This window comes from Eretmochelys imbricata, chromosome 6 (assembly GCF_965152235.1).
Source record: "Eretmochelys imbricata isolate rEreImb1 chromosome 6, rEreImb1.hap1, whole genome shotgun sequence".
Classification (NCBI taxonomy): Eukaryota; Metazoa; Chordata; order Testudines; family Cheloniidae; genus Eretmochelys; species Eretmochelys imbricata.
The window spans coordinates 112184988-112197506 of record NC_135577.1 but is presented as its reverse complement, the minus strand read 5'-3'; the positions used below and the strand labels follow the sequence as shown (position 1 = coordinate 112197506).

The following is a 12519-nucleotide window of genomic DNA, read 5'->3' as shown; positions in this document are numbered from 1 at the left end:
CACACACAAATCACTGGCTGATTTCATGTGAAAAGTGCTGGATCTAGGCCAGAGAGCTCAGCATCTTGCAGGGATCAAGCCTTTGATCTCTCTATGCCTCAGCTTCTTGGATAAAATAGGGATAAAGTATTGTTATTTAATTGAATATCTTTAAAGGGGGAAAAAAACGATTGCACACAAATGACATGAACTGTATGAACACTGTTTATTCTGTTAAGGCATTGGGAACTTCAGCTAACAAATGAGTGAATACAGCTCCTGTCAGTGACAAGGAAAACTGATATGCAAATTATATCAATTCACCCACCACTGAAATGCAGCCACCTTGGGGGTGGAAGAACTCAGCAGCTCTAGCAGCAACACAAAATAACAGTTTAGGACAGGAACTGAAGAAATCATACACAGATGCTGATGCAGGGGGATTTTAGTTAGGCCTTGTCTACGTGGTAGAGGTTTTTTGGTATAAGCTAAGGTGCGAATTTAAAGAGGTATAGTATACCGGTGTATAATCCCTGCATGTGGACACACTTATTCCGGTATAAGGGTGGCTTTTTCTGCTTTAACTTATAACACTTGGGAAGAGATTTAGAATAACCAAATAAAAGCCACTTTTACTGCAAAATAAAAATGTCCCCATAGAGGGTTATTCTGGGATAACTATTACTGTACAGTGGGTAAAATATTAGCCTGAATGAAATTATATTCCAACCTCACATTTGGCTAGGACCACTCAAGACTCTGCTATTAAGCAATGAGTTCAGTTTCATCATATAATGGGTTAACAAAATAAATCCCACTGTCTTTACTAGCCATCTCCTTCAGGGCCTCCTCTCCGGAGCATGCACCATGTGACTCCTACAACAGAAAGAGACAAAATGTTTAAGGAGAGGGGTGAAAAAAAAGCCGAGCTCAGGCGCTTGTAAGATGAAGTGAATCTGATGTGACATTGTGGAACTGAGCACTACCGTTCAGCAAGCTGCATACTTCACATGGAAATGGCCAGACCGGCTCAGACCAGCCAGCCGTCTAGCTCAGTATCTTGTTTCCAGCAGTGACCAGCAGCCGAAACCCCTCAGTTGACCATTCTGGACTGAGCTGCCCACAGAGGATGTTCCTCCTTAGACCATCCAGCTGGGGCTGGCTTCTGCCATGAAGCATGAGGCTCCTATCTCTGGAACTACAAAACAAAGTGACCCCATCTAATGTAATGGTGGATGGTCTCATCCAGAGAAAGGAAAAACCTTCTGTGGAACCTGATAAGCTTTTAGCCCATCCCTAGGGTGACCACATTTCCCAAAGGGAAAATGGGACACCACATAGGGCTAGCCTGAGGCCCCACCCTCACCCCTGGGCTGGCCCAAGCTGCTCATCTGAGGGCCCCCGCCCCGAGTGTGGCTAGCCCAAGCCCCCCGCAACGCAGGCTGGCCTGAGCTCTGCCCGGCTCTTTCTGGGGCAAGTGTCCTTCCTCCCAGAGCAATTCTCTTCTCCTGCTGCTCACTCTTGTCACACCCCAATTACAATTAGATGGGGTAATTTGTTTTTTTAGTTACAGAGCTATGAAGGGGAGGAGTGTGGGGAGGGCGTGGAAGAAACATGTCAGTCGAAGGCACTATGGATTCAGAAACAGCACAACTCATTTTTGCCAGTAATGTCTCCAGAAAATGAAACACCTCTGCTACATTTTGTACTTAGTGCTCTGGCTCCTAGCTACAGCTGCCAGCTCAGAATGTTCCTCAGATTTCGCCTCCCTCAAATGTTCCACACATCCAAGCCGCTTGCAATGCACTCGGGACATAGACCTTACCTACCACTCCTTTGAAAGCCTCAGCCGTGATGGGTGTGTAAAACTGGAGAGCTTCTAGCGACCCACATTGTAAAAAGCGTCTGGCCACAAACAATGGCCAGCACAGTCACCAGCTGTATAGCACATCTGCAGCATCGAGGGAGAGCCCAAGGGCTTCCACTCACTCCAAGTGCACACAGCGTTTCCACTGGAGCTAACGAGGAATCTCCACTGTGTACATAGGACTTATCCCTGCTGTAGTCTGCAGAGTCCTAGAGACTCGACATTCCATCGAGCAGACACCACCCAGGTCAGATATTCCAGCCAGTACCCAATCACCCCACCAGCCCAGTGCCTGCAATGACAATTCCACATGCAAAGGCTGAGCAAAGGGTTACGCGTTGAGCCAGCTGTGGAAAAAGAGAAAGTGAAGACACTTACAGCTCTGTTGGTCGGCGTGTCAAATATGGGATTGTCAAACCCTTTGTCACTTGGTCCTGCCACAACATCCTGGTCCTTCTTTCTGTTCCACAGGCCTGCCAAGTGTACGGATGGTAATCTGAGAGGAAAGACATTTTAGGTTCCCAAATGTGCGTCCATCCAATACTGAAGGCAACTGTCAAGCCAGTCTCCCCTAGTGAAATGGATTTCCTTCATGTTAGAGGTGGGGGAATATTTCAGGTCAGTGTCAAGCCCTCTTGAAAAAGGGACATTGATTGCTCTTCAGGGAAGTGGCTGTAGTTTTCAGTTTTAAAACCGAGGCTCTCTGAAGGAGGACTGTTTCAGTAGCACTTAGGATGATTGGCATCCTCTGCTTTAGAGCTTCAGGTTGCTCTGACGCTCTCACACATTCTGGCTGGCCCTATCATTTCCCCATTTTCTAATTTAGAGCACCCTCCATTATAGGAAAAAACTGGTATCCAGCAGCAGTGATCCGAGTGCTGAAGTGGTTTTTGTGCCAGTGCTGGAATTCAGAGCCTGCAGCTGGGCAGGGAGAGCCAAGCCAAAGGCTTTGGTCTTGGGTTCCCCCCCTCTTTCATTATTTCATAAACTTTCCTCCCAAAGCAGTGAGCACGCATGTCAAACAACTGCCCAGCTTCCAGACGAACGTCACTGGGAAATGAATAATCTAGTAACAACTATGGGGGCTGGAGATTTACTTAGAACTGAAATAAATCTGCTATTTTTTGCTAAGAAATGCTAATCATCTCTGCGCTTGTTGAGAGGCAAGAAAAACAAATGATGCCTGAGAACTGTGCTGGTTGTTGAAAAATGCAACACTAATGCATTGGCAAAAGCAGAAGCAGCCTGCCTTGGATTCCTCCCTTGCTGGAGCCAGCCAGCTGTGACAAAGCTCTTTGGTATGCAACAGCAGCCTGGACATGGGATTTCATCTGGAACATCTGGCCTTGGCTACATGCAACAGTTTTGTCACTTTAACTATGCCATCATAGTTAGAGCAACACCACTCCCCTAGTGTGGAAGCAGCTATACTGGTATAGCTTATTCCAATTTGGCGAGGCAAAATAAAGCTATATCTGCACTTAGGAGTACTTTCCCGGACTAGTGGTATTTCCATGGTCCGGTATAGGAATCCTGGTATGCTATAGCAGCAAATCATGCCTAGCGAGGATGCTGCTGTGCTGGCAAAGCTGCATGTTGCACTGGTGAAGTAAAACTACCCTACCGGACTGAAACAAGCTAGTTTTGCCAACATAGCTGCGTCTACACTATGGCCTTTTCCTGGCACAGCTTTGTTGGTCAAAAATCACATCTCTTCACCCCCTGGCTCAGGGAGCAATGCTGCCAGGAGTCTGTAGGGTAGACCTGGCCCAAGTTAGAGTGGTATAAAGCACCTTATACCAATATAACTGTGTCTACACTGGGTCTTTTATCAGCATAACCGCAAAGCACACCCCTGACATGGCTCTGCTGGTAAAGCTTTTTAAGCAGAGACCGGGCTGTTTTGTGGTCCTTCGCTGTGGTAATCTGACATATGGGACAAACACCTGCAGAATAGGCTCATAAAGCCCATCTGATTACACTGAAATCTTGTGATGGGCCCTTCCCCGGCCACCCCCAGTTTTCTCCCCTTTTCCTTCTGAATTCCCCCTTTTTTCCTTCTCATCTCACCTATTGTGTCAAATGCATGCGATCCAGCCAGCTCCCAGTACAGCTATTCCCTGATAGCTATACATCCTCCCCATGCACGCACACACACACACACACACACACACACACACACAGAGCGAACATTTCAGAGGTGTAATCTTTACTGCTTGAATCTGCTTGTTTCGCAAGAAGTCTGAAACATTTAACAAACACAAGTGATTTAAATTGCGTGCTGGCCAATGGAACAGTCAGACAAGCCCCAAGGTACTTCAACAGTCCCCAGATCTGCAGCCACCCAAAAGAAGTGAGGGCCCAGACCTGTAGACCGGGTTCCTTTGGCCTCCGTGGGAATTTGGGGCGCAGAAGGACTGCAAGGCCGAGCCCTGCCCTGGCCTAGTCTCCGTTTTTGACGCCTGAGCGCAGGCTGCGTGACAATTAATAAATAAAGTGATATGGTCCAACGGTCTGCCGCGGGCTCTCTCCGTCGTGCAATTTGCTCTCAGGGACACAAAGTTGCAGAACAAGTGTTTAGAATTGTTTCGATGCATTAATATGGCCAAATGGGCCCCACCAGGCAATGTCAGTTCTGCATGCGGTTGCGGGACTGCAAAGCGACAGGAGCGACAGGGAATTTCCATTAAGTTACAAAATTGAACCACACTGAACTCAAACCGGAGAACAGCACGACAGCTATTGGTTCATGGGCTGCAGCTGGAGGGGGCACTAATGCGCCTTGAAGCCACCAAAGAACTTCCCTGATCCTGGGGCCACTATGCACCTACCAGTCCCTGGGTACAAGTCAGAGCAGCCTCAAGGCTGCCCTCATTTATTCCAGCTTCCCACAACACACACAGCCAAGGACTGTTGCAATGCCAGGATGCCCAGCCACGACCGGGCTGCAGGGACAGGGCATGACGTAGACGCTGCTCTGGCAGTTCTTTGTCACCTTAGGACCTCCCCAGGATGCGAGGATATTTGGGAGGCTGGCTCTGCCAATGCTAGCACAGCTTGACACTGGTGGAGTAACATAAAGTTGCTTTAATGGTGGGTAGGGTCTGGGCCAATCCCTGGATTCTTTGTTTCATGAATCAGTCAACGACGGAAGACCTTGGAGTTCATTTTCTTAGTCTCAGCTGTTAAACAAAACTCTTCGGTGGTTAACAGTCGATTGGGTGTGAAAGCCCCCGTGCCTACCTTATCATCCCCTTCCAGTGGAGAAACAGCATTATGCCGAGCAACAGCACCCCAAGGAATAGACCAATAACCATCCCAGCAATGGTGCCTCCTTGTCCATTAGAATTACTGCCAGTGGCTACTTGCACTGTACCCGTCACAATGCCAAAGGAGTCACCTGCAAAGTAGGTAAGAGGATTTTTCAGTACAGGGTTATATAATACAACACCCTCCCCCCTTCTCCCCTGACTTGCAATCCCTGTACTGAACTGGTATTTACATAAAAAGCAGGGTGCCTAGAAAAATACTCTCTGCAACTCATTGTGGAATTAGCATGTCCGCAAACATGGGTCAGGCTAAATAGCAGGTCTTGGGGCTGTGTGCCATCAGTGGTTTCCGTTTACAGGGGTTTGGGAGACGCAGCCCTTCAGTTCTGGTTAGCACGGGTTCTCACGCACACTAGCGTCACTTACTTGGCAATTCAGGTTAAAAAATCAGTCCAAGTGAGACTTGGTCAAGACCTCCACCTTTCATGGGTGCCAAGCTTTTCCAAAGTGCTGAACAGCCAACAGCCCTCACTGACTTCAAGGTATTCGGCTCTTTTGAAAATCAAGTCATTTACTTACGTGTTAGAGGCTGTCCACTACAAAGTTTTGCCGGCATAGCTATGAAAAAAAACATACCCCCTAGACAACATAGGTATGCCAGAAAAGATCTCGGGTGTAGACATGACTATACTAATAGAAGAGTGCTTCCCTCTGTTTAGCTCGTGTTGCTCAGGGAGGTGTTTTAACTGTGCCGGCAGAATTCCTCCTGTCAGCTTACACTGCATCTCCACTAGGGAGCTCTGCTGGGTTAGCTATACTGGTATAACGATGCTGGCAAAACATTTGCAGTGCAGACAAGCCCTAGATGTGGATTTAAGAGTCTAACTTTAGGCTCCTCATTTTGAAAATGTTGGCCCTGGTTCCCGCTAGAGATGGGCTTGAGTCACACTATTTGAATCAGGCTCTACATCAAGAAGGGGACACATTTCAGAGGGAACTCAGCTCTGGGGGACTGATTTGGATCTATCATAAATCAAATGATGGACACCCAAGAGTCTTGCCCAAGTTCCAGGCTCATGAGCCTTGCTGAGAGTCCAGGTTTTATTTGAATGTTCTGCACAGCTCTAGCATGCATGTCTCATATTCTATGCAGGAAGGTTTGGATCAGAGCTATCCTCCAGAAAAAGTGAACTAGGCAGATAGTGTGGTCCCTTTTATGGGATCAGTGAAAAGGTTCAATTAATCCACTAGTTTGGCCAATCAACAGTGCTGTTCTTGGGGGATATCAGGAGCCCACATATGGGAAATGCATTTTGCAAGAGTGAAAAACTTTATGTGAAAACTCTGTTCCTTTTGCTTGTTCCTCTATTTGGAGGTGGAGACAAGAATGGACAGGTTGTATGGAGAATGGTAAAGTCCCTAAGTTCAGACACCCAATTCCTTTCCTTTCTGGAAAAAAGAGGCTATTTGTGTAGATATTTTTCTAAGGTTAGTAGCCTTAGAATCATAGAATATCAGGGTTGGAAGGGACCTCAGGAGGTCATCTAGTCCAACTCCCTACTCAAAGTAGGACCAATCCCCAATTTTTGCCGCAGATCCCTAAACAGCCCCCTCAAGGATTGAACTCAGAACCCTGGGTTTAGCAAGCCAATGCTCAAACCACTGAGCTATTGGCATCCGATAGGCAACATGCAAGTGGCAGTTTCTTTCTTCCTGCAGACGTAAGCCTGGCCTACACAGAAAGGCTGGTCCATGGACAGCTTTGGTACTGGCATAGTTATTTTGGTTAGGGAAGGGATTGTTTACCAAAATAATTATACCTGTAAAGTCCCTAGGATGGACATAGTTATACTGATGTAAAAATGCCATGTACCGGTATAACTTTAGTCCTCTTCCCATATGGAAATAAACGGCACAAATATAAACACCTTTATACCAATATAATTGCATCCACACTGGGGGTTGTATCACTTTAACTGTACCACTATACTGGTACAACTTTTGGGTGTAGACAAGACTAAAGATGACCAAAGGTGTGATTTTATACTCATTTAGTTAAACTGGTACAGCTCTATATGTGGACACTGCTGTAAATTCACAAGGACAAACTAAACCGATATAACCAGTTTTAAGTGTCCACATACAAAGCTGTACCAGTTAACACTGAACTTGTGTGTAGCCAAGTCCTTAGGGAGTGGGGGACGATAGATTTGCAAGAGTTGTGCTGGACTCGCACTGATTAATTCAGAGGGGCCGGAAAATGCTTAGAAGCTGGAAGTGCTGATCTACACTTAAAATGTACGTTGGCATGGTGCTCCGGGGTATGAAAAATCCAGACCGCAGAGCACTGTAGCTATGCTGACCTCTCCGCTGGTGTAGATGCAGCTAGGCTGACAGAAGAATGATTCTGCCATTGCAGCTGCCGTTGGTCAGGGAGGCGAAGTTCTTAACGGCGACAGAAACCCCCTTCCATCACTGTAGGCTGCATTTATACTACAGGGTTATGCCAGCATAGCTACACCACTGGAACTACGTTGCTATGGTCCTTGGAGGATAGACACAGCAAAGTGCTATCATAGAATACTAGGGGTGGAAGAGACCTCAGGTGGTCATCTAATCCAATCCCCTGCTCAAAGCAGGACCAACACCAACTAAATCATCCCAGCCAGGGCTTTGTAAAGCTGAGCCTTAAAAATCTCTAAGGATGGACAAGCTATGTACAAGCAACCAGGAGTTTTCAATACATACTTTGTTAAATAAACTGCCACTTAATTTTCTGTGATTCCTATTAACCGCCTAGAAAGCATCATTGGTGAATGAGAAAGAATCTTCCATAGGTGAATGGGACCAGTTACCGTGCACTGTTATGTCACGCATGATGTCCTCAGCCAACTGTTCAGCATTAGTCCCTGTCTGTGACCCTGTCTTATCATCCATTAGCACAATCTGGATGACCGGAACTGCATTCCGCGAAGTCTGGGGTTTACGCACCTTGGATATAGCCATCTGAACACCTGCATATTTTGGCTTTTCCGAGAAAGCAAGACACACAAAACACATTAGGTCAGCAGGCAGAGATCACAGGGTCTGTCTCTAGCTGGAGCTATAAGTGCTGGCTATAAATCTTAATGTAAATATCATCAAAGAGCTAGTGCGGCTGTGAATCACATCATGGCTGTGTTTTCACAATGACACATTTATGTCTTCTTTCCATGCAGGGCTGTAAACAACAGACACCAGGGCCCAATGTTACTTCAGAGTATGCAGGGTAGGTTATGCCTGTAGGAATACTGCTCCCTTTGGAGCTGGATCAGGGCGCCTATGCTCTAGTGACAGTGTCATTTGGCCCCTGTATAAAGAGGCAGTGTATGTAACACACCCTTAAACAATGCATTAGAATGTATACGTTTGTAAGGAGGGAAGAACCAGACTCGCATCTATTGCTACATGGGGCTATAGTCGGATCTTGATTATAGCAGGGTAAATCCAGAGTAACTCCTGTGAAGTTACTCCGGAAGCACAACCTGCCCCGGAGCAAAATTTGGCCCAAGGGTTCCATTGTGGGGGATCTCTGAAGCCATATCCTCCAGGTGGCTGCACAGGGCCCGAAGCTCCAGAGCATGAGGCCGGGCTGCTGCAGTGACCCCCAATACTGGCGTGCTCGACTGGCCGGTTGGGCGGGAGAACGCAGAGCGGAGGAGTGGAGCCGGGGGTTCAGCATGGCAGCTGAGAGCTGTGTAGAGCACCGTGACACCTGAGCGAGTTTGCCTGTCGCGCAGCCTGGGACCCCCCAGCTCTGCCTTCTCCTCAGCGTTGCTGACAGATGTTTTGAAAACTTTGGGTCAGGTTCTCTGGTCAGCCACCTTTGTGCCCCCAGATCCCATGGCTGCCAGGGACAAAACTAGTCCCCAGCATAAGTTAGAGCAGCCTGAAAACTGCTCTGGTTTAGGCCCAGGTGCCCACACTTTCTAGGACCCATTCTGGCAGGCAGGGATTGGCCAGATGCACCACCTTCTTGTTCAAGCACCTTTTGCTCTGGCCATGCCCTCATTGGTGGGATGGGGTAGGAACTGATATGCCAACCGAATGCTCCTTGAGGAGTCTCCTACATCCCCACCCGCCCAGCTCCACCAGGATGAAAGCGGCTCTGTGCTGGGCCCCTGCATGGCTGTGAATCTGGCCCTGTAAACCCACCCAGCGTGGGTTCTGCCTGCTGCTGAAATGCTGTCATCCCTTGGGAAGCGAGAGTGCCCCACATCACTTACTAGCCAGTCTCCCCACCCCCACCCCCAGCTGAGACTTAGAGAAGAGCTGAAGCCTCAGGTGCATGCTTCAGGGGTTCAGACAGCTACCTCAGGGGTCAGGAAGGGATTATGCCTCCCCTTACCCATACTCTGGGTTGGTGGGTTTTTTTAATCGCCTTCCGCTGGAGCATCAGGGATTGGGTTGGTGGGTTTTTTTAATCTCCTTCCGCTGGAGCCAGGTGCCTAGTCGAAAAGTGACCCTGGCAGCGCTGGTCAGCACTGCTGACCAGGCCATTAAAAGTCCGGTCAGGGGTGCAGTGGGGCTAAGGCAAGCTTCCTGCCTGCCCTAGCTCTGTGCAGCTCCCCAGAAGCAGCTGGCATGTCCCCACAGCCCCAAGGGGCAGGGGCAATCAGGGAAGCCCTGCGTGCTGCACCCACCCAAGCGCCGGCTCTGCAGCTCCCATTGGCTGGGAATCACGGCCAATGGGAGCTGAGGGGGTGGTGCCTGCGGGGGCAGGAAGCACACACCACACAAAGCCTCCTGGCTCCTCTGCTTAGGGGCCGGACATGCTGGCCACTTCCAGGAGCAGTGCGGAGCCAGGGCAGGCAGGGAGCCTGTCTTAGCCCTGCTGCGCTGCCGACCAGGAGCTACCTGAGGTAAGTGCCGCCCGGCTGGAGCCTGCACCTCAAACCCCCTTCCCCAGGTCAGAACCCCCTCCCACACCCAAACTCTCTCCCAGACCCAGCACCCCAACCCCGTACCCCAGGTCAGAACCCCCTCCTGCACCCTAACTCCCTCCCAGATCCCGCACCCCCATCCGCACCCCAACCCCCTGCTCCAGGTCGGAATCCCCTCCCGCACCCCAACCCCCTACCCCAGCCCTGAACCTCCTCCCACACACCAAACCCCTCAACCCCAGCCCGGAGCCCCCTCCTGCACCCCAAATCTCTCATCCCCGGCACCATCCCAGAGCCCGCATGTCCTCCCACACTCCAGCCTCCTGTCCCAGCCCAGAGCCTCCTCCAGTACCCTGAACCCCTCATTTCTCACCCACACCCTGGAGCTCACACCACCAGCTGTAGCCCTCCCCCACTCCCGCACCCCAACTCCCGCCCCAGCCCAGTGAAAGTGAGTGAGGGTGGGGGAGAGTGAATGACAGAGCGAGGGGAGCTGGAGTGAGTAGAGGGTGGAGTCAGAGAAGGGCTGTATCAGGACAGGGCCTCGGGGAAGGGTCAGGGAAGGGGGTTTTGTGCAATTAGAAAGTTGGCAACCCTCCACGGCTGACAATGGACACTGGGCGGGGTGGGCTGGTGCCTTGAGATGGTACCAAGCATCGCTTCAGGTCAGATTGGCTGTGACTTTGGGGTTTTTTTTGCCTTCCTCTGCAGCATGCGGTGTGGCTCACTTGGTAGGATGGTCTGAGTGTATCTCACTTAATCATTTCCCTGCCATGGAAGGGGTGTCGGGCAGTGGTGCACCTCGATCCCACCCTCCTGTCACACATCATAGCCTAGTCTCTTGTGCAACTTTTAACTCATTTTGGGTGCTGGGTTTAGTGGCCGGGTGCTGGATGGTGTGGGTGGCCTGTGACATTCAAGCAGTCACACAAGACAATCTGGCGGTCCCTTCTGGCCTTAAACTCCACGACTCTGCTAACTTCTCTGGGAGACCACGCGGCCACGAGGGGTGAGTGAAGGAAAGGAGGTGAAATCAACCCCCTCTCCTCTCCCCATACCCCCCACAGTTCACATCCCTAGCCCCAAAACAATAGTAGGAATGAATGACAAAAAGGAACAACTCCCACTGCAGTTCGAGGGCCATCGGGAACCCTGCATGGTCCGGGGCGGACTCTTTCCTCATTCAAAGGAGCCCGACTTTGGGACTTGCTGCCCCTGACTGTCAAAACTCGAACAAGGCAGGTGTGAGCTCCTGGTGCCCATGCTGCTGGCTCTCTGTTGAACAGCACTCTGTGTTCTGTCCTTGGGCTATAGTCTTGTTAACTGGAAGAGTGGGACAGTTTGGGTAGTCTGGGCTCAACACGCCTGGTTCTGCTCTCATTTACACCACTGTAAATCAGGATTCACACCAGTGACATCCTGATGTGAGAGCAGAACCAGATCACTAGCTTCAGTAGTAATACCTAGCTCTTACATAGTGCTTTTCATCCCTAGACCACAAAGAGCTTTACAAAGGAGGTCAGTATCATTAATCCCCTTTGTAAAATGGGGAAACTGAGGCACTGGGCAGGGAAGTGACTTGTCCAGGGTCACGTAACATCAAATATTCAGGGTAGGAGGTTGGATGTAGCTGGAAAAAAGGGAAACACTAATGGGCCATATAGTAAATAGAGACTTCCTACTAGCTGAACTCTGTGTGCTGCAGCAGCTGAGTTCCTGTTTGAGGTCAGAAGCCAGGGCTACAAACAGCTGTTTCCCCCCCTGACTTCCAAGTTACAAGAGTATCAGACAGGGCTCTGCAAGCAGCCACTACCCAGCTTGACATCACTGGAAAAATGTACATACCAGTCTCTTATAATGTATTTATATTATAAGATAATGGTGAGTGTCTCACTGGTGGGATTTCCTGGCTTCTATCTGAATGGTGTATTAAATAAGTCTTTCCAAACAGACGACCATACCAGGCTCAGGAAGGCGTGAAGAATTCTGTTCTGATACTGCCTAATGTCGAAACCAGGAGAGTATTCCAGTGAAATAGTGGCTCCTATAGTTCAAAGGCAGAAAGACAAGAAAGAACACACACAGGTTCATGGATTTTGCATTTGCAAGCACACCTCTCATTGCATGTGGGCTATTGTGGGGCTGGCAGCGTGAATCAATGTGGTTTTCAGAGTCTACCAAGATCTGGATCAGTACAAGATTCACAAACAATTCCCCAGTCCCATTTGTGTAATCTGGTGCCATTCTAGAGCTCACAAAGGGGAGGATAATTCTATCAGCTAGCGATCTCTGAAAAAAGCTTTCAGCAGGAAACACCTCCTCTATTGCTGGTCTTTTTACAGGTTTAAAAAAGCCAGCGTCAGCAGGGCTCTTTTCAGAACACTCCTGGGAAAGCCACATCCACTCCGGACACTTACCTAGTTCCTAAAGAGGTAATGATGAGCGTTCAGCAATGCTTGTAAAGTACTTTGAGCTCCTTGGA

At 49.3% G+C, this 12519-nt stretch overlaps 1 protein-coding gene across 1 annotated transcript in view; it reads right to left on the bottom strand.

Annotated features, from left to right (window-relative positions):
* Positions 1-744: 744 nt before the first annotated feature.
* Positions 745-12519, bottom strand: part of AMN (amnion associated transmembrane protein) — a 55737-nt gene continuing 43962 nt past the window's right edge. Inside the window, exons 8-12 of the mRNA XM_077820508.1 lie at positions 11999-12081; positions 7971-8142; positions 5090-5246; positions 2225-2342; positions 745-855 (exon numbers count right to left, since the gene is read on the bottom strand). Of these exons, the coding sequence (XP_077676634.1) occupies positions 745-855; positions 2225-2342; positions 5090-5246; positions 7971-8142; positions 11999-12081 (641 nt within the window). The remainder of the gene's footprint in view (positions 856-2224; positions 2343-5089; positions 5247-7970; positions 8143-11998; positions 12082-12519) is intronic.